General features: G+C 54.3%; 1 protein-coding gene and 1 long non-coding RNA gene across 2 annotated transcripts; both read left to right on the forward strand.

The window, feature by feature from the left end:
• Positions 1-4,197: 4,197 nt before the first annotated feature.
• Positions 4,198-9,756, forward strand: CISH (cytokine inducible SH2 containing protein). The gene is made up of 3 exons (XM_025987193.2): positions 4,198-4,526; positions 7,676-7,896; positions 8,149-9,756. Exons 1-3 carry the CDS (start codon positions 4,507-4,509, stop codon positions 8,679-8,681), a joined length of 774 nt encoding a protein of 257 aa, XP_025842978.1. The 5' UTR covers positions 4,198-4,506; the 3' UTR covers positions 8,682-9,756.
• Positions 9,757-14,891: 5,135 nt separating this feature from the next.
• On the forward strand, positions 14,892-19,460 carry LOC140593937 (uncharacterized). Its single transcript, XR_011994393.1, has 2 exons — positions 14,892-15,060; positions 19,226-19,460. It is a non-coding gene; the product is annotated as an uncharacterized lncRNA (long non-coding RNA).
• Positions 19,461-20,524: the final 1,064 nt, after the last annotated feature.

Below are 20,524 nucleotides of genomic sequence, written 5' to 3' on the forward strand. Positions count from 1 at the left end.
GGCCCCGCCCCGGAGCCTGGGCAGAGCAGGAGGCGTGGCTTCTCCAAGGGGGCGGAAACCTCCTGGCCCCCGGCCCGCAGCGGCCCGCGAGGACTGCGCCAGCCCCGGGGTTTGCCAGCGACCTAGGAAGTGACAGCGCAGAAACTCTTGTTTCTCTTGGAGCTTCAGGAAGCCCTGGAGTCGGGCGTGTTCTCTGCACCCTGCCGACGGCCCTCCAGCAAGGCTCGTACGGCTTGCGACTTCCTTAGTGGTGGTCCACCGCCAGCGTACCTAAAGTCCTAATTTTTGCCACCAGGCAGAGTGAAATGGCATTTCGCTGTGATACTCGTCTTTCCAATCCCTGGGGGTTCTGGATGTCTTTCACCTTGTGTGCATCTCCTGCTCATATCTGTGGCTTATTTTTCCCCTTGGGATACACAGGGTACTTAGACCAGATATCCTAAATTCTCATTTTGCCAGATCCATTAACTTTTCACTTTATACTTTGAGCTTTTGGTGTCGTGTTTGAAAAGTCTCCTCCTCCTACTCTATATACTCCATATTAGCTAAGGTGCTGCCGTTCACTTTTAGGTTTCTATTCTGAGCCCATCTGAGACTATCTTAGGTATTTTGAGCCAGTTTTTCCATCACAGGCTGTTAAACAACTCCTATTTCACGGATGAGGAAACTGAGCAACCCTCCCCCGTCCCCCCCCCCCCCCCCCCCCACACACACACCCAGAGGAAACAACTTGTATAGAGCCGCAGGGGGTGTTGCTCTCTGCTGAGACAAATCTGCACTCTTCCAGCACACCGCGCCCATTCCCCAACCCTCAGGCTGAGGGACTGGAACTTGGTGGCTCACTTAGGACTGGGTGGGTGAGGCCTGGGTCAGGGTCCCTGCGCGAGCCTCTGCTGCCATCTACAGGCCACTGTCAGGACTGCAGGCACTGAGGCCTCGGCCCCTCCCGTGTCTCGGAGACCTTCCTGCTGTTGGTAGGATTGGGCCCAGACAGCTCTCCCACCGACTTCCCCATACCCCAGCACACACGCAGGTGGATGCACGTGGACTCCTGGGCTGAAGATCCAAGGCTCTTCAGATCAGCAGTTCCTGGAGAACCGGCACCTGCTGTGTACAGGGTTGAGCCAGAAGAAAGGGCCCGGGACTCTGCCCTGTCACTTTGAGACAACCTTCAGGCTAGAAGAGTTTGGTGAAACAGAGACCCTGACGATGGCCTCAATTTACTGAACCCTTTTCTTGGATCAGACACTGAGAGGGTGTTCTACCTGGGAACTCCATGATCTCACTGGGACCAGAGGCGACAGGGTTATACCCACATCATGCAGCCTACAGGACAGACACTCAAGACAGACAAGCCCTGAGAGATCAAGCAACCAGTCATGGCAGGGTCTCCATCCAAACCCCCAGAGAACAATTCCAGGGCCCAGCTCTCACCCTCAAATGATGCCCTCCTGTCCTGTGCCTTCCTGCCCCCTCCCACATCCACTTGTACAAATATGCTCTTACACATGTTCACAGGTGCACAAGCACAGATTTGCACATGTGTACAGACACATGGGCATACATATGCACCACACACACACACACACACACACACTCACTCACTCACATTTATGCCCAGCTGGACCCAGACCTCGGGCCCTGAGCCCCATCTCAGAATCTGATCTAAGATCTCAGAGATTTGGAGGAAGCTCCGTGTTCTGGAAGCTTCTACAGCTTGGAGAGTGGAGATGGATCCTCCCTCTAAAGGTGATGGTTTGGGCCAGATGAACCCAAAGCTGAGCAAGATCTTTCTGGACAAGCAGGGTCCCACTCACAAGCAGAGCGCTGAGGGTGGGGGCTGGCTCCTTTCCCAGCCAAATTATCTCAGTGTATGCTGTGATTGCTATCTTAGTTTCTAAAAATCGAATCTGATTGTAATTGTTCTAAACATTTTATAATTGTATTTTTTAACTGATCTCTCTTTTTTTTTAATTTTTATTTATTTATGATAGTCACAGAGAGAGAGAGAGAGGCAGAGACACAGGCAGAGGGAGAAGCAGGCTCCATGCACCGGGAGCCTGATGTGGGATTCGATCCCGGGTCTCCAGGATCGCGCCCTGGGCCAAAGGCAGGCGCCAAACCACTGCGCCACCCAGGGATCCCTGACTGATCTCTTTTTAATTCAAATTTTACTTGCATAAGTAAAACTTCCTTGTTACAATAAATTCAGACCATAGGGAAATGTGAAAAGTAAGCAGTGGTGGTGATCCCTGTCCCTTTGCAGTTTCCACCACCAATGCCAATGCTTACACAAGCACACACACATGTCCCACATAGGTCCATCATAGATGTTCTGAACTATTGATTCAACCCAAGAGACTCAGAACACATGGTTTCCCCTAGATGCTCATTTTCTACCAACCACTTGCACACTGGTGTGAGAATTCACTATTTGGGATGGCTGGGCCAGGATAGGGGTGGGTTCATGGTGGCAGACTTTGTTAAAGGGGTCCAGTGTGTGTGTGTGCGTGTATCAAGGAGTAGGGATGGGGAGTAGAGGACTGAATATACATACCCCCCGACACATATACACACATACACACCTGTGTGGACTATTCTTCAGGGAGAGGAAAGGCTGAAATGATGACACTAGAGAGATCAAATGAGCCAGACTTTGAGGAAGGCACTGCTGTGTATTATTATTGTGATGACCCATCTTGTGACTACTCCTGGTGAGGGAGGAGCAGGGACTCCCTGCAGCAAGGTGCAAGGAGTGCCAGGAGGGGTTATCCTGGAGAGAACAAGAAATTTTGACAAGTGAAACTGAGAGGAATTACCACTGGGTGGCATTGTGGGCCCAGCAGTCAGAGCAGGGTTGGGTAGGGAGTAACCAGAGCAGGAGTGGTGATAAGATGGCCAGGAACCCACAACACCTGGGGCAAAACAGGGGCATACCACATACCAAGCAGAGACGTGAGGTGCTTAACTCTGTCAAACTCACAAAAGGTGTTTGGAGGGCAAAATCCTTGGGGCCCTTTAACCCACAGAACTGCATAATCACTGACATCTGTAAGGGAGCTTTCAAGGGGACAGCTGTGGTGCTCTGACATTGACTGGCAGGGAAGCTTCACCGAGGACCTTAAAGCTGGATCTTGAAGGATACCTAAGAGTTGTTAGGTCAGGGCACCTAGATAGGATGGAGGGGGGGTGGACTGGGCTCCAAGCACCAACTCACCACTTGCCAGCTGTGAGATTCAGGGTACATTTTAACTTCTCTGTGCCTCCATCTCCTCACCTGTGAAGAGGACCCAATATGGTTAGATGAGGCTGGAAATCATTGATAGTACATGGCACATACTAAGTGTCCAGTTAGAGGGAACAAGTAGTCCCGGGACAGAGAGCTTGGGATTTGGTCCCATAGAGACCCAGGTTCAAATCTTAGTTCTGTTGCTTGGCAGCTGTGAAACCCCTTTGTCTTCATAGTAATGGGGGCGGTAGATAGTTTCTACTGAAGAGACTGCACCCTGCATAGGTGCCCCATGGTGGGGTCTCCCAGTGCCCCAGCCATCAAGTGGGTAATGAGGTTGCCACACCTGCCCCCATCCCAAAGTTGGGGTGCGCCTTCTCCCCCAACTCTTTCAGAGAAAACGTTCTCGCTGTGGTGGATCCTTGACCCCCGAGGACCTGTTCGGATCTGAGGCCCCCCTCTGCACTCCTCCCCTCCTCCTATGTTCTCAAAACCCCCACCCCATGCCACTCACTTCCCCACCACCCCACGCAGAGTCCGGGGATCCAAATGCGGCCCACAGGGGGCGCTGGCACAGCAGACAGACCGCTATGGGGGCGGCGCTAGCCGGGAGGACAGGCCCCTGACCCTGCTCTTGCCCTGCCACCAGGTCAACAGAGAGATAAAGGCGCCGGTCCCCAACGAAGCGGAAGCGGAATGCCCAAAAGAAGTCTGGGCTCGGGCAGGTACAACCCCTACGCCTCCCCGGCCTTCTCCAACCGGGTCTTTCCCTACTGGCGTCGAGGTCACGTTCAACCCGGCTCTTTCCTCAGCCTCCTATCCCAAGGCTGCAATTGGCCCGCGCCGGCCACTCGGCTCCGCCCCCCGAGCTGCGATTGGCCGGCGAGCGGGACCCCGCCCCATTTTCCTGGAAAGTTCTTGGAAATCTGTCAAAGGTGTTTCCTTCAGCGGCCCCCAGCGCCGCACTAGGCAGCCGCTGCGCCCCCGCCCCGCGGCTCCCCGGCCGGGCTGCACGGCCTGCGGTTCTAGGAAGACGTCGTTTCCGGGAAGGGCCGGGACACGGAGGACAAAAGATTAGGCGGCCGCCCCGCCCCGCCTCCCGGCCCGCCCCCCGCGCCCTCCCGGCCCGCCGCCCGCGCCGCCGCCTCTCAGTCCCAGCCGCCGCCGGTGCGCCCGGGGAGCCTGCCCGCGAGCGAGAGCTGCGCCCACGGGTCCCTCCAGCCGCCGCCGTCCCGGCCGAGCCCCAGCTCCGGAGCTGCCGCCGCCGCTGCCGGGACATGGTCCTCTGCGTCCAGGGGTAAGCGCGCTCGCCGCCCCGCTCCCCCGGCCCCGGCGCCCCGCGGCCTGTGCGGAGAGTGCCGAGCGCCTCGTGCTCGCTGCCGGCCGTCGGGAGGGCCTGACGGGTCGGAGATGAGCGGGTGCAGGGGGACCTCGGGGTGACCAGCGGGAGCGGGGGGGCCGAGACGGGAGGTCGGCTGGCGGCGGGGGGGGGGCCAACCCTGGGTGCGGGCTGGAGCAGTTGACGGCCAGCCGGCGAAGCTCGTCCTCCAGGCGCTGGCTCCCCTGCCCCGAGCTCTCTACGCTCGCCCGCAGGCCCGGGGCCTCCTGGTGACCTTGGGCTAGCCCCTGCCGCCTCCGCCCCACCCGCCGTTCTGCCGTGGGCCAGCAATTAGGCTCTTCTTGGGAAGCCGGCCTGAGATCCTCGCCTCCCCCCAGGTTGGCCCCTGCTGACCAGCAGCTCTTGGAGAGTCTGATCTGGGCCTAATTTTGCCTGTGGGGCCCCATCATTGCCTCACCCCTCCTTTCGGCCCAGTCTGGGATCCCAATGTGAGGACTTGGCGCCTGCCTCCCTTCTCCAACTTTCCCCCCAAAGACTGGGGTAGGGTGGGGACTGATAAGAGACAGAGTCTTGGCCTCAGTTGAGCATTCTTGGTACATTCCTTCCGCCTCAGCATCCCTTTCAACCAATAGGTCTGATGCTCTCCGGACTGATCTGACAGGAACTCAGAAAGCTCCAGGGAGTTAGAAAGGAGAGATGAGTGTGTTCCCCACCCAGGGAGAGCTGGGAGGCCCAGTGGCTGTTGTTATCAGAACTGGCATAGTACCAAGTGAAGAAGGGTGGAAGGTGGGGCCAGGCTGAAGTGTCCCTTGCTCTGAGCAGTTGCCAGGGAGGAGGGCTGGAGGTGCTAGGAAGACTACACTACTATACTTTTCCCCCTAATTGTCTCCAGTATCTCCTCCTCTGAATTTTGGGACTCCTAAACACCCCCACACCCTTGTCCTCAGGACCCTTCCCCCAATTCTGGGGTCCTACATTCTCTTTTTACTTTGTTCCAGATGAAGCACTTTGGAACCTCAGGGCCAGTGTTCACAGTCAGGGAGCAAGATTTTTAAGACCTCCACATGCACAGCCACAAACCAGCTGGTGCCCTCCTGGGGTAGGGGACAGAGACTCCCGAATGTAGGTTTGGGCTGCCGGCTTTGTGTGAGGGGTCCACCCTTAGGGCGGAGTAGGCTCCACTGGCATGTGTCCCCAGTCAGGACTCACAGGTTGCGCTCTGCAACAGGCACACACACGTACAGGCCACCCACACCTGGAACACACCAGCCATCACCACCACCATCACGATGACAGTTGTGGACACACCCTTCCTCAGATACACAGTCCTCAGGAGGTTGTGGAGACCAATATAGCTGGGTTTTTTACTTTTTTTTTTTTAAGATATTTATTTATTGATTTGTTCATGAGACACACAGAGAGAGGGGCAGAGACACAGGCAGAGGGAGAAGCAGGCTCCTTATAGTGAGCCTGATGTGGGACTTGATTCCAGAACCCTGGGATTACGACCTGAGCCAAAGGCAGATGCTCAACCACTAAACCACCCAGGCGTCCCCAATACAACCGTTCACACACCCAGACACCACATTGACTCTAGAGGTGCCCACACCTACAAGTGCCCTGCTAAGCTGTCTGGAGATGGCCAGAGCTCCTATAATGCACCCAGAGTGGCTGTGGGAAAGTATTAGGCAGGCTGTGGTGAGCCATGGTCCTACAGCCCCTTCTCCTTATTTGTCAAAATCTTCTAACGCTCACCTATAACCTACACTGTGAGATCTGGCTCTTCTGCCTGCATCCTGCTAAGGCTTCTGTCCACCTCTCTCTGCCACGTAAGAAACCTGGCACTGTTCAGCCATACTGTCATCTCTGCCTGGAGTGCCTTCCGCCATGCTCCTTCCTTTGGCCTGACAGACTCACCTCAGCAACAGGCAGACCTTGACTCCCCCACGACACCCTTTGCTTTTATGACTTTGGATTATAAATTCTCCTGGAATGCAAGGCCCATGGTTTTGTTATCTTGGTGTCCTGAGGCCCAGGAGGGGACCGGACCGAGAACTGGGGCCTGAGGATATTATTTCCTGAGGACTGAGTTAGGACCAGTGGTCTCTTCCTTGGGAGCCAGGGCCTACACCCCTCACTCTCAGAAAGCCCCAGGATTACCAAACTGGGTGACCTTTCCCTAGAGAAAGTCTACTGCTCAGAGTGAGGCTGGCTCAGCAACCCAACTCTAGCCACCTGGGAATATGGTATAGCCAAACCTCTCAGGATCTGGACTGGTCACATCCCTTGTTAGGGGATGGAGAAGCTGAATAGCCCTAGTGAATAGCAAGGTTTACATAAGATCATAAAGCCTAGTAGGGCTGGCTTGCCAGGGTGAGATCTGGAATGTGGAATGGGTACCCTGCCCTTTGCTGGGAGCTCATGTTCATGGGAGGTGGGATGTTTCAGTGCCTTCAGAGGCCACTGTCCACCCTAGACCCTTAGCTAGGAGGAGGAAGAGACAGGATAGGAGTCTGACCTGTTTGGGGAGATTGTTCCAGACTCTCAGCCCTAGCCAGTGTGGACCTTCGTCCCTCCGACAAATACTCCTGTCCATTGGAGATAGCATGTAACCTCAGGCATCCTCCCATAATTTGGGGGCCTCTCTGAAGCACTCCATGAAGGCCCCAGCCACGGCACAAGCAGGACCAGTGCTTTCTGATCAGCCCACCTCAGCTTACAGGGCACAAACGTGAGGCTTCTTTGCACTGGATCTTACCAGTGGCAGAGACACCAGTTGCCCATTCTGAGCTGGAAATGCCTATAGGGAATGATCTGTGTTTCCAGTTGGTGCAAAATAGAGAGACTAATTACTGTTCAATAAATACAGGAAGGTGGAGAAGTCTGTTTCAAAAGAGAATCAACATGTGGGGGAAGGCATCAAGGAGGCTTTTGTGATAACTGGGAGGTGTGGTGTGCTGACCTCATTGAGCCCATGAGTGGGCAGAGGGGAAACTGAGGTGGGAAATGGACTAGCCAGAGGTCATGTAGCTGTCCGGGGTGCAGTGGATCTCTGGAAATAGGGAGCGCACAGAGCTGCTACTCACTGACCATCCAACCCCTTCTAGACCTTGTTCTTTGCTGGCTGTGGAGCGGATCGGGCAGCGGGCCCTGTGGGCCCAGTCCCTGGAGCTGCCCGAACCAGCTATGCAGCCCTTGCCTGCCGGGGCCTTTCTGGAGGAGGTGACAGAGGAGACCCCAGCCGAGCCAGAAAGTGAGCCCAAGGTGCTGGACCCTGAGGAGGATCTGCTATGCATAGCCAAGACCTTCTCTTACCTTCGGGAATCTGGTGAGTTTGAAGAGGGAAGCAGACTGGATGTTCTGGGAAGTCCACTGGGGAAAGCTTAGCTCTGTCTGCTGAGTCTGATTTGAGAGACATGGCCCCGCCCAGGAGAGTCTGATGGGGGAGGTGCACCCCTCCCCAGGAAGCATAAATGGGGAGGCAGCGTCCTCCCCTGCCCTGCCCTGCCCTGCCCCGCATTGGTGCCCCCAGCTAAATTCCCCCGTGACCAGTCTCTTGGCCCCCTCTCCACTTGCCTAGGCTGGTATTGGGGTTCCATTACGGCCAGTGAGGCCCGGCAACACCTGCAGAAGATGCCAGAGGGCACATTCCTAGTACGTGACAGCACCCACCCCAGCTACCTATTCACACTATCGGTCAAAACCACCCGAGGCCCCACCAACGTGCGCATCGAGTATGCCGACTCCAGCTTCCGCCTGGACTCCAACTGCCTGTCCAGGCCGCGCATCCTGGCCTTCCCCGACGTGGTCAGCCTTGTGCAGCACTACGTGGCCTCCTGTGCCGCTGACACCCGAGGTGACAGCCCTGACCCCGCACCCACCCCGGCCCTGCCTACGCCTAAGGAAGACGTGCCCGGGGACACAGCGCCGCCTGCCCCCGCAGTCACCGCTGTACACCTAAGGCTGGTACAGCCCTTTGTGCGCAGAAGCAGCGCCCGCAGCCTGCAGCACCTGTGCCGCCTTGTCATCAACCGTCTGGTGCCCGACGTAGACTGCCTGCCACTGCCCCGGCGCATGGCCGACTACCTCCGGCAGTACCCCTTCCAGCTCTGATCCGGCTGAGCATCTGCCTAGCCTCCCCCAACCGTACCCTGGAGGGGACAGCGGCCCCAGCTGGACTCGGGCCCCCGGCACCCCTCCTCCAGTCATCCTGGTGATTGCATGCACCTGACAGCTGGACCAGGAAGAGTCTGCAGGAACAAGGCAGGGGGTGAGGGGTAGAGAAAAGCATCACACAGCTTGGAGGTCAATACCCCCAGCATCCTTGTGGCTCCGTTGTGGTGAGCCATGTGTCAGAAAAGAGGGAGACAAGCAGGACCTTGTCTCACCCTGTGGGCTCGGCCCAGGCCCCCACTCATCTGCTCTGGCCTCCTGAAATGTGTAGACTTTGCTGGCCCCGGTTTTTCAGTCCACAGGGTGGGGCGGGCCCCCTCCTTCCTGCCACCCTGTCTCAGGGAGGATGGCAGCCAGAGGAACTGAGGTTGACAGTGACAGTCCCCTTATGGGGTAACAGGCCAGGCTGGGGGACTGCAAAGTTAACCTGTATTTATTTATTTATTCTCCTTGGGGTGGCCTCGAGGTGAGCCAACCCCACTTCTCTGCCCTGAGCCCTGAGCTCTGGAGACCCCAGCTCTGCCCCAGCTTCTCTGGTTCCTCCTTGTGGAGAGCCCCATCCTGAGACATGTTGCTAGACCCAAGGCAGTTCTGGCTCTCCTGGCGCTGACCCACCCAACCTGTGAATGTGTCCCCGGTCTTCTGCCCCCAGCCCTGCTTTGGGAGGGTGGGTAAATAGACAAGAGATTGGAGCCAAAGCGTCAGTGCCCAGCAGAGCCGGCCGCTCGCCCCTCGCAGGGCAGAGCCCTATCTGCACAGAGCTGATCTGGCTGGGCTGCAGGCCTGCAGAAGACTGTGTGCTGTGTCAGGAAGCGGTGTCTGGCTCGAGGGCCACCGCTCCAGGTCTGCTGGGCCTGCTTTCTGCCCAGGAAGGTGCCTGCACATGAAAGGGAAAGAAATACATATCTGATAAGACTTTATGAAAGAATTATTATAACAAGCAAAACCCAGTTTGGTAGTCTTTTTCTTCTACTGATTTTTCTGTATTGACAATAAAATTGTACTTTTCATTTAAGGAGCCCCCAGTGGGTCCTCTTTTGAGTTCTTACACTATTCGTCCCTTTTGATATTATTATTATCCCCTACTCTATGTCTGGGTCAGCTGGGGCCCAGTGACCATATGTCGCTGAGCAGGGCCTGCTAGGGGACTCACTAAAGAGTGGATGTGACCAGGGGGCAGCCTTTCTCTCTCACTACCTCTTATTCCCTTGGAGGTTGGGAGGCAGGAGGTGAAGGCCAGCTGGACTGCCCGCAGGGTCACTGACCAGGCCACTGCCAAGTAGGGGGTGGTGGCGGAAGAGCACCAGACCCAAGAGATGTGTAAACAGATGTCAATGAAAGATTGAAAGTGGAGAATGCTGGGGGATGGGTGCTGTGGGGGCGTCCACTCCTGGGGATAGTGTCTTTTGAGATGAGGAGGTTAATAGAGAAGTCAGGGCCGGTCTTTCCAGGAGAAGGTACAGGGACTGCAAAGGCACCAGGGCACGACTGGGAAGCTCATTCCCAACCATAAGGAGGTGTAGGGAAGGCTCATTCTGTGGTGGGGCAGGACAGTGGAGTTGGGGAGAGAAGAGAGGTCAATAAGCTGGCAGGGCCCCGGGGGACCCAGAAGGGTTCTGGCACAGGCTAGCTGGAGTTGGGGGACCCCTCTCCTCTCAGGGCCCTATACGCCAGAAGCAGATGGGAGAGCAATAAAAACGAAAACACTCTGTCATCTGATGGTCTGACTTTGTAACGTAACACTTCAGTACCTGAAAGTCTGCTGTATCCTGAAATTTTCTGCACTTTTACTTGAATAACTCACAGGAAAGCTCCTCTGAAACTCATTTATAGCCCTCTAACCCTTATTTTAGAAATAGTCCTAACCTTCCTGTTTTCTTGGGCCTTAGGTGATTAGAAGAGACAAATTCTGGCAGATTGAGAGCAGAAAGGTATAAGGAGTGGTATATTGATGGCAAGGAGGAAGCAGGAAAGGATAAAAAGCCAGAATTGTGAAGGCCCAGAAATGTGTGGGCATGGAGATAGTTAGAGAAAAGAAAAGAACTAATACTGGATGAGAGTAAACAAGAGGTGAGTGAAGACTGACTTCACTGGGATGGGTGCCCAGCCTGGCACCTTCTCTGTTGCTGGCTGCAGGGCCCGACGGCACGCCTCCTCCAGGTCATCATGGCCCTGCCAGGGATGCTCGCTGTTCCTCATTGACTCAGCCTGGATCTCAGCCCCTTTGTGACTCCCAGAGTGCTTGAGGTGACCATTCTATCTGTTTTAACCCCAGATCTGAGTCACCTGATGGGTGAGTAGTGGACACAATGGGGCAGAGGCAGGGTGTTCTCCACTTCGCGACATGGCTGGGCCCAAAAGCTGCAAGAGGAAGCCCACAAACTCTTCATTGTCTGCAGAGGGGGAGGCATCTCAGGGTGCCTGCCAGCTGCTGGCAATAGACGAGGGCTTTGCACCCCATGCAGTGTTCACCAGAACTGTGGAAGTAGGGATCCCTGGGTGGCGCAGCGGTTTAGCGCCTGCCTTTGGCCCAGGGCGCAATCCTGGAGACCCGGGATCGAATCCCACGTCCGGCTCCTGGTGCATGGGGCCTGCTTCTCCCTCTGCCTGTGTCTCTGCCTCTCTCTCTGTGTGTGACTATCATAAATAAATAAAAATTTAAAAAAAAAAAACCTGTGGAAGTAGATCTAAGTATTACCCATACCCCACAGATGAGGAAACTGAGGCCCAGAGGGGGGCAAGACACTGGCTGAGGGCATGAGGCACAGAGCGAGCTTGCCTTGGGGGTGTCCCAACGACCTATCTGCCCCCAGGCTACTACATGAGCTGGCAAGAGCTGGCCGCGGGGGCTGGCAGCTTTCAGGCAAGATGAAGTTAGATGCTGGTTTTGTCCCCCTATGTCCCTTCCTGCTAAGGTCTCTGGGCCGGACATTGGTCTGGTCAACAGGATCCTGCCCCCACTCACCTTCGCCTCAGTACAAGCCAGCGTCCAGCTCTTGGCTGAGGAGGGGCTGCCGACTACCTCAGACACCTGATATTTCTCTGCTTCAATCTTTTCGCATTTCCCTCTGAGGGGAGTGAATGATGCCTGCCCAGAAGAGAGACAATAGAGGGCATGTTGTCAGGCCCAAACCCAAGTCAGAGACCCAGCCTAACAGATGCTGAAAATCCTCTCGGCGGTGCAGTCACTGCCTGGTGGTTCTGGGCTAGTAAAAGGGGGGTGCCCTGCCAGCACTGGCTGGGGACAAATGGGGGAGCCTTCAGTTAAGTCCTTTATTAGCACACACACTCCTCAGACATCAGCTGGGCCCAACTCCATCTGGGCCCTGGGGACACAGCAGGGGACAAGAGGGATGTGGTCCCCATCTTCGTGGGGCTCCTGGCTGCTGAGCAAGAGATGAGAAGTGAACAAATGGGCACTCAGAGCAAGTTTTAAGAGTGTAAAGAAGGCAAAGCTGGGGGCAGGACAGAGGGTGGCTTTGGATGGGGGGCACTACCACCAATTGGACGATCAGGGAGAGCTCTGGGGGCACTGAGCCTGGACACTCGAGCAAAGAGCAAGAACTGGCTGTGCAGAAAACATAGATGAAGGACATCCAGGGAGGAGGAACTGTCAATGCCAGGGCCCTGAGGCAGGAACAACCTGCTGTGATCAGGAGTAAGAGGTCCAGAATGGCTGCCCAGGAGGGCTGAGGAGGTCAAGTTCCACAAGGAAATGCTATGGGTGCCACAGGGTGCTGAAGGCACACAGAAAGGGGTTGGGGGTTCCGGAGCACTTTCTGGAGGAGACAGTGGGGAGCCCAGGCCTGCAGAGGCTCCACTTCTCCTGGCAGAGGAGGACCTTTGTGAGGTCTCCAGAATCCACCTGCTTCTGGGAGGGGCTGATGGGTTTGGAGAATGATCCTTCACGGTGTCCCCTTCCTAGACTCGCAGGAGCCTTCTGGAACGACTGGGACAGAGATACGACTGGGCCATCCAGATTTCTCTCGTCAGTAGGGTCTTGCTGGGATGTTTCTTCCATGATCACCAAGTGTCCTAACACCCCCTGGATCATCGGTGCCCCTGTACCCAGACTCAGCTTTTAATCTGCCAACTGAGCAAACGTCGCTGGGCCAAGGCCAAACACAATTCTGAAGAGGGCTGGGGGCAGAGCTGGGCAGCTCGCACTCTCAGCTGGGAGCCCTCTCACCCTGCACAGCTGCTCACGGTGAGGTGCAGGCGGGCACTTGAAATAAGTCCTGACCAAGAAAGCAGGAGGATTCTGAGGACCTCACAAAAGTCCTCTTCTTCCAGAAGTGGAGCCTCTGCAGGCCTAGGCAGTCCCTTCACACCAACCTGTTAGACCAGTTTTAATATAAAGCAGGTTCAAGCTTTGCCAGAAACTCAACAACCTCTGATGGTGAGTGAGTCCTCGCCCCCCCGGACTGCATGGCATGGGCCTTCCTCCCCAGTTTAGGCCAGCCATGCAGCTAGCCCCTTGGGCAGCAGGCTGAGCCTCACGGATCTGAGATTCCAGAAGAGGAGGCCCTGGAGATTTAACCCTGGCTAACACAACCCCACCCTGGTTTTACCCCCATTCCCCTCCAGTCTGGATTGTGTGCCGTGCCCTCGCTCGGCTCTGGGGGGTCTCTCTCAACCTCACTGACCCAGGAGAGATTCCTGGCTGTGAAGTGAGGAGAATGACAGCGCCTCCCTCAGGGCGGACATGGGGAGCACAGGAGGATTTATGAGGTGATGCTGAGGAGAGCTGCTGTGGCTGTCATTGCAACTCTCCCCAGTCCAACATTCTCATCTTTTTTGAGAGGAGGGCTGGGCAGGTGTTGATGTCTGCTGAGGTCCCCATCGGGGCTGTAGGGGAGCTGGGCTAGAACCGCCTGGAGCCATAAGCTGGCCGTCTCCTGACTAGCTCTGCCCTCTACGCCCAGCCCTCCACCCTCAGGAGTCAGTTGCCAGGGACCTTGGGTTCCGGTCCTGGTGAATAGACCCTTTGGTCTGGTTTCTGCGTGGGCTGGGATGGAAGTGAGGCCAGCCCAACCTTCTAGCAACTTCTCTCATAGTAATAGTAAAGATTAGGCCATTTGCTACCCTGCCCCAGACCCAGAGGATGGCCTCCCTCAAGGTTTGTTCCTTGTCTGGCCATCGGTATTCTGCGCCCTCAGAGGTGAACTACAGGTGACAGAGGTGAGCTGGGCAGGGGCCTCTGGGTCTGCCTCCATTTCAAAGATGCAAGCCGGAAACCTACAGAGGCAAAGTAGCTTGTCCATAGTCTCCAGGAGGAAGTGCACATGTGGGGTTAGAGCCAGGGCTCTGAGTCCCACCCCAAGGCTTGTCCCTCTCCCCCTCGAACTCTTGCACTGGAGTCAGCTGCCTGCTGGCTGCAACTTGACGAGCCTGGCTCATGGCCCCTCAGACTCCCCGTGTCTAAAGCTGGATTCTTCTTCCTGGAGCCTTAGTGTCCTTATCCGTCTAACAGAAATAGTTAGTGGTCAGGCCCATGCCCCAGGGTGATTGGAAAATGGCTGGGTCTGGCTTGCGGAGTGAGTGGAGTGATGCTCACCTGTGAAACCCAGGAGATGAGGTAGGCCCAGAGCAAGAGGAGCCTTTTTGGTGCACCCAAAGCTTTATGCTGAATGGAAAGATAGTTGCTCCTATGACCTTGGCCTGGCTGAGGCAGGCAGGGCTCAGAGTGCCAGCAGTGGTCTGCGAGGGCCGAGGAAACTTGGGACTGCCATGACTCCTCCAGACAGTCCTCCCTAGTGAGACTCACACTGAGATGGTGCCCAGCAATACTCCCCAGGTAGAGCCCTATTCCGAGGACTCTCACACAGCATCAGTGAGCCAGACTGGGCTCTTCCTCAGCAGAGCCGGGGTCCTCCTCCATCAGAGGGGAGAATTTTACTTAGTCTGGGTTGGGCCAAAACTTTGATCTGGAAAGGGCCCTCCAGGCCCTCAGCCTCTTCACAAAGAGCATTTCACTGCTCTCTACCCCCATTAGTCCCACCCCTGAACATCACTGAGTGTGTGTGTGTGTGTGTGTGTGTGTGTGTGTGTGTGTGTGTGTTGACCTTTCCACTTGGCCAACATTCCTTTGTTTTTCTCAGCTCTTTTGGATAGATGGCCATAGTAGGAGGAGCCATAAGGAGAGCAGGTTCTCAGGAAACCTTTTCTCCAAAGCCCCAGAGACATGGAGTCCAGGGAGACACTAGATGATTAAGGCCTATTGAAAAGAAAGTGAGTTCCCAGGGCAATTAGAGGAGTGTGGGTAAGAGACAAGGACCTCCTCACAGACAGCACTCTGGCTCCGGGCTCCGGCTCCAAGGTAAGTGACTTCGGGGGCTGCCCTGGGGCATCACTGCCAGGTCAGTGTTGTCAGCCTGGCCAGCAAAGCTGGGTGACCCCGCACAGCTAGCTTTATCTCTCTGAGCCACATGGGTCTCAAAGAAGCCGAAGTCCTGAGTTTGCCGTCCGCACGTGATCTCTCTACCCCAGGGCCCAGGCTGGGTCTCTGTAGCCCTCTACCTCTTGGCTCAGAGCCAGCGGGCCCCCGATTGGGGCAGTAGCACCCCTGTCAGTACCTTAACAATCACTCCCTTTCTCCTCTGGGTCTCACTGGGCAAACCAGGGCATGCTAGGCTCCAGGAGGATCCCTGGGCCTTTCAGAGGGCGGAGAAGGCGTGGTGTCGCACCCCCCCCTCCCCCCGCTGGGGTGAGGTGTTTTCACTAGAATCGGAGCAGCTGCGGCTGGAGGCCTCTTCCCAGGAAGAAAGAGCAGAGCGCCTCTTCCAAGAACTCAGAGGAGGCCCACAGGCAGGGGAGGGAGGAGTGGGGGAGTTAATTTTAAACCAAACAGCCTTCAACGCTTCTCAGGAACTGGTTGCTCAACGTGATCTGGCAGGTCCCAGGCGGGCTGGGCAGGGCTGCCAGCTCAGCGGTGGTGGGGGTGGAGGACTGGCCCGTGACCTTGAGGGAGGTTGGGGCCTGTCCTTGTCCATGAACCTGATCCTGTCCCCCGGACTCCCCTCTACCTGACCTGACTTGCTGAGCTATGCGGTGGGATGACTTCCTCTGTCCTAACCAGGCTAGGTGAAATTTTAAGAGTATTAATAATGCAGATGTCACATCCTTCCAAGAGCTCCAAGACTGACAGTCCCATTCCCCTCTCGCAGCTCTGAACCTGCCACTCCTGTCCCCTGGCCTCTCCCTCTGGAGGTTGTCTGATGAAGGCCTCACTTCATGGGGCCAGAGTAAGGCCTGTGCCTTTCGTCCACGGGATGGGACCCCAGGGTGCCAGGCTAGCAGGGGCAGAGTGAGATGTTGGGTGGAATTGCAGCAGCCTACTAAATTCCTGGGCCCAAGGAACAAGCCTCCTGTGTGTGCAGCGAGGCTCTGAGCTGAACTCACTGGACGGCCCCCCCGCAGCAACAAGGGGTCAAAGCACCCTCACACTCACTGACTTTCTGGCCTCCATCCCCTCCAGGCAGACAGCCTGGGCCCCCCTCCCAGTGTCTGGTTCCTCCAGAAGCTCCTCCCAGGGTACCCCCTCCTCCACTACCTCCACCAGCTGCCCAATAGGCTCCAGCAGCCTGGGCGGGGCAAGGCCTGTGTTCTAGGAAAGGATCCTGAGCAAGCCCTGCCAGGAGCTACAGTTCTTGGAATCAGCACTGCAGGGTGAAGGGACACTTCCTGGAACCTGCTGGCCACTCCAGGGAGAGAGGCTCAGAGGACAGACAGTGACCTCAGTGAGGGGGGTAGGGGTGCTGAGGCCTCATTTTCGGTCCTCACCTCCAGGAAGCCCTACCTGACTACAGCTGCCTCCTGAGACTCCACCATCTCAGCATTAAGTCTGCTGGGCCCCAGAAGAGGCCTAGTTCTGGCACAGCCTCTGCAGTACTCAGCTTCCAGCCCAGAAATGGGCACAGAGTGGACAACCAGAAACAGTAGGGAAGGGGGGTGTGTGCATGTGTGTCTGGGGATTGGGTCAGCATGCGGGTGTGAGCACACAGGTATAGGTGGGATGTTGGGCACAACTGTATTGTTCAGACCAGTGAGCAGTAGTATGCGAAGGGCTAAGGAGAGCAGGAGGGAGAGCAGGGCCAGTGGTGCCAGGCCTGGCTCACAGAATTCCCCTTCCTGATGGACAGACAACCCCTGGTCAGAACTCCTGTCATTCCTACAGGCAGTCTTTTCCTTTGTGGCCTTTCCCTCAGATCCCCGTCCCACAGTTGGGGTACAGGCCTCAACCTTAGCGTCAGGCCATGTAGAGCAGTCCCAACCCAATGCTCAGCTGGGCAGCCTTCAGCACACAACCAGCCAATTGGAGCCTCAGTTTCCCTGCCTGGCTAATGAAGATGATATGCTACAGGGCCCCTAGGAAAGCCCTGGGGGCTATGACCCAGGTCTGGGACAGGGCTGGGGTTCAGCTACGTTTTGTGAGTATGGCTCAGTATTCCCCTTACCAGGTCCCAGGGTGGTCACCATCAGAGTAGGAGCCTGAAAGGCTGGCTGAGGGGATTGAGGACAGGTCAGGATCAGCACAGAGAGCAAGTAAGGGCCTCCCTCTCTGGCTGGGTGGCCTCAGGGCAGCCTTCTAACCTCTCAGGAAAGGTTTGCCTTCAGAAGATTGGAGAACCCTCTCTAGCCTAGGCTGGACAAGAGGCAGGGACTTATCCCTCCCCTCATGCCCTGAGGTCACTCTTTGCCTCTCACTGAGCACAGCCCCAAGCCTGCTACCACCCACCCCCAACACATCCTCCAGGGCCAGTCCTGGCATTGAGAAGTCCTGAGGTTCAGTTCCCGGGTGGGGCTGTGAGTCAGACCTGTGACAGCGAGGTCCTTTGACCCCTACAGGAGAATGGTGGGACAGCCTAGGGACACAGGTCATCAATGTGCTTGTGTCTGGGCATGCTGGTGCTCTGAGGCTACCTGAGGCAGCTGGCAGTGGGGGAAATGCTGCATTCTCCACCACCTAGAGGCCCTGCACCTGCACCCAGGTCAAGCTGGCTGGAAAGAACCTGAGTAACAGAGCTGCTGGGTGGCATCTACTAGGTTTGCAGGGGGATACTGCTGCCCTGCTGTAGGTGGTTTCAGAGCTAGGCAACCTGCGTGACTTGAGCCATTCACGAATCCTCTCTGAGCCACCCTCTGTAACATGGGGATGATGGAAAAAAAAAAAAAACAAAAAACATGGGGATGATGTTATCACTTACCTTTATCACAGTAAGGAGCAAATGTGTAGATTAAGTGATTTCCTTTCTCCTTGGGGTTTCCTCCTTAGTCTTACCACACCCCCCACTCCCCGTTAACATGTGAACCCACGTAGATGTGAACCCCAGCAGCACTTTCTCTGGCCATTGTTGGGGCAAGAAGTACCCATGGACATGTCTGCTCTTCCCACCAGAGCACCGGCCCTGACTCTTTAGTGCTCTGGGCAAAAGGACACATGCAGGGCCATATTACAGAATCTACATATTTAAACATCATAAATCAAGCTATAAAGTGCTAGTAAAATATGTTCTATCCTCCTATTCAAGAAAGAAAATTTCATAACAAAACAAAATCTGTGTATCTGTGGTTTTTCTATGTCTGGAAGTCACATAAAGATATCAGGAAGTCAGATATCAAAGATGATTAAGTTTCATGATTATTGCTCACGTACAGGTGTTCAGTGGTGTTAGATGAGTAACATCTAGAAAATAAAGACATGCCTAACTCATAAAGTATTATATATTAATTCTGTAACATTCACTGTTCTTGTTTTATTCCAGTTAAACCTATTGGTTATCTTAATTATAATCAAGATTTTTCATATAATTACTATCCTATTGGCAGTAATGATTTAAAAGAGTAAAGTGAAATATTACATTCAAAGAGCACAAAAACAAAATATAAATTAAATATATTTAAAAACTGAAAAGTATTGAGGAGCATGAGTGGCTCAGTTGGTAAAGTGTCTGACTCTTGATTTTGACTCATGTCGTGATCTCAGGGTCGTGAGATCCAGCCTGCATCAGGCTCCACACTGGGCGTGGAGCTTACTTAAGATTCTCTCTCTCCCTCTGCTCCCCCCTGAAAATTTTAATAAACAAAAATGAAAAACTATTTAAAATATACTCAAAAAGCTATTATAACAATAATCAAAATTAGTACAATTAAAAGGCAAAATATGTTACAATGAATTGATAACATTTAAATTAAAAAGATGTAAAACTATAACTTTTTGAAATTTTTATTCACTGTTAATTATTTTTATAGAAATAAACCTTCCCAATTCACATTCAAATCCTCTGTGAACTCTGAGGCAAGGTCATAATCTCTCTGCATTTCCCCAGGGCCTGAATGGTATCATCACGAGTAGGTATTTGGGTCTGTCCCACCCTGTGCCAGCACTGAAGGTCAAATCCCCAATGATCGTGATGCCCACATATTCTTTAGCCCATTTATTGTGAATTGATCATTTGTTGTTTGTGATATGTTCTAAATGACAGGCATCAGTCAGATGAGAAAAGAGCAGTAAGAGACCAGACACAGGGATCCCTGGGTGGCGCAGCGGTTTAGCACCTGCCTTTGGCCCAGAGCGCGATCCTGGAGACCCGGGATTGAATCCCACATCGGGCTCCCGGTGCATGGAGCCTGCTTCTCCCTCTGCCTGTGTCTCTGCCTCTCTCTCTCTCTCTCTGTGTGTGACTATCATAAATAAAAATTAAAAAAAAAAAAAAAAAAGAGAGACCAGACACAATTTCTAATAAATGGTATTGGAATGCTTTGGAAAAAAAAAAAAACAAAGTCCAATGTCTACATGACACAGGCAACCACCATAAATGTTAAATATTTAAACATGATAAAGGAAACCCTAAGAGCCCTTTAGAGCACCTCCCTCAGGGTCACAACAGTATTGATTCTGGGTGAGGAAGCTTCTTCTTTCATGTGCTCCCCTGAATTATTTGCAGGGCATGACAGTCTGCGGAAAGGAGAGTCACATCAGAAATCCATTAATGCCCTTTTAGTGTCATCTCCCTGTCTGGGAGGTTGGGGAGGACTTCCCCAGAAGTAGGCCCTAAGACAATGATCCAAATGCAAGTAGCTTATTTGGGAGGTGATGCCAATAATCACCAGTAGGGGTGCGCCTGGGTGGTTCAGTCAGTTCAGCATCTGACTCCATCTTAGCTTAGGTCTAGATCACAGGGTCATGATTTCAAACCCTGCGTTGGACTCCATGCTGAGTGTGGAACCTACATCGGAAAAAAAAAAAAAAAAGACTCACCATTAGGGTCTTGGGAGACAATTCTCCATGGTTCTCTCCCATTTCCGTATCCTTACCTATAGAGGCAATGACTCCCTTGTTCCAAACAATCCTTTCAAGAGTGATTATTAAACTGAGCAGCCTTAGAAAACAGAGACAATATCTCTCTCCAGGGAAAAAGGCAGATTTATTTCTTCTCCAGCACAGCAAAGACAGTAGCTCCCTCTGAGGCCAAGGTTGGCAAGTTTGCTGGCAGCCTATTACAAAACATTCAGGCCCCCAGCCCCAGGGCTCCTCTCCTGTAATACAAACCCACTGTATGTGCAGGCCCCATCTGGTGCTTCCTGGGTCACCTTTGGGAACTGGGGTTCAGGGAAGTGGTGCAAGAAAATGTTGATCCTCTGTCCCCTGCTGTTACTGTAACAAACCAATCCTTACTTCTGAACCATAAGTCTTGTGCCTTCTGGCAGCAGCTTTGAGAGTATAATGGGCTAACTTGTTAGCCTGTGAGTCAGGCAAAATCATATAGCCTTCCCAGTTACTG

This window comes from Vulpes vulpes, chromosome 9 (assembly GCF_048418805.1).
Source record: "Vulpes vulpes isolate BD-2025 chromosome 9, VulVul3, whole genome shotgun sequence".
Taxonomy (NCBI): Eukaryota; Metazoa; Chordata; class Mammalia; order Carnivora; family Canidae; genus Vulpes; species Vulpes vulpes.

Coding starts and splice junctions, on each gene's coding strand:
- CISH (XM_025987193.2), top strand. CDS start 4,507: ATGGTCCTCTGCGTCCAGGG. Junction 4,527..7,675: donor ATGGTCCTCTGCGTCCAGGG/GTAAGCGCGCTC, acceptor AACCCCTTCTAG/ACCTTGTTCTTTGCTGGCTG. Junction 7,897..8,148: donor CTCTTACCTTCGGGAATCTG/GTGAGTTTGAAG, acceptor CCACTTGCCTAG/GCTGGTATTGGGGTTCCATT.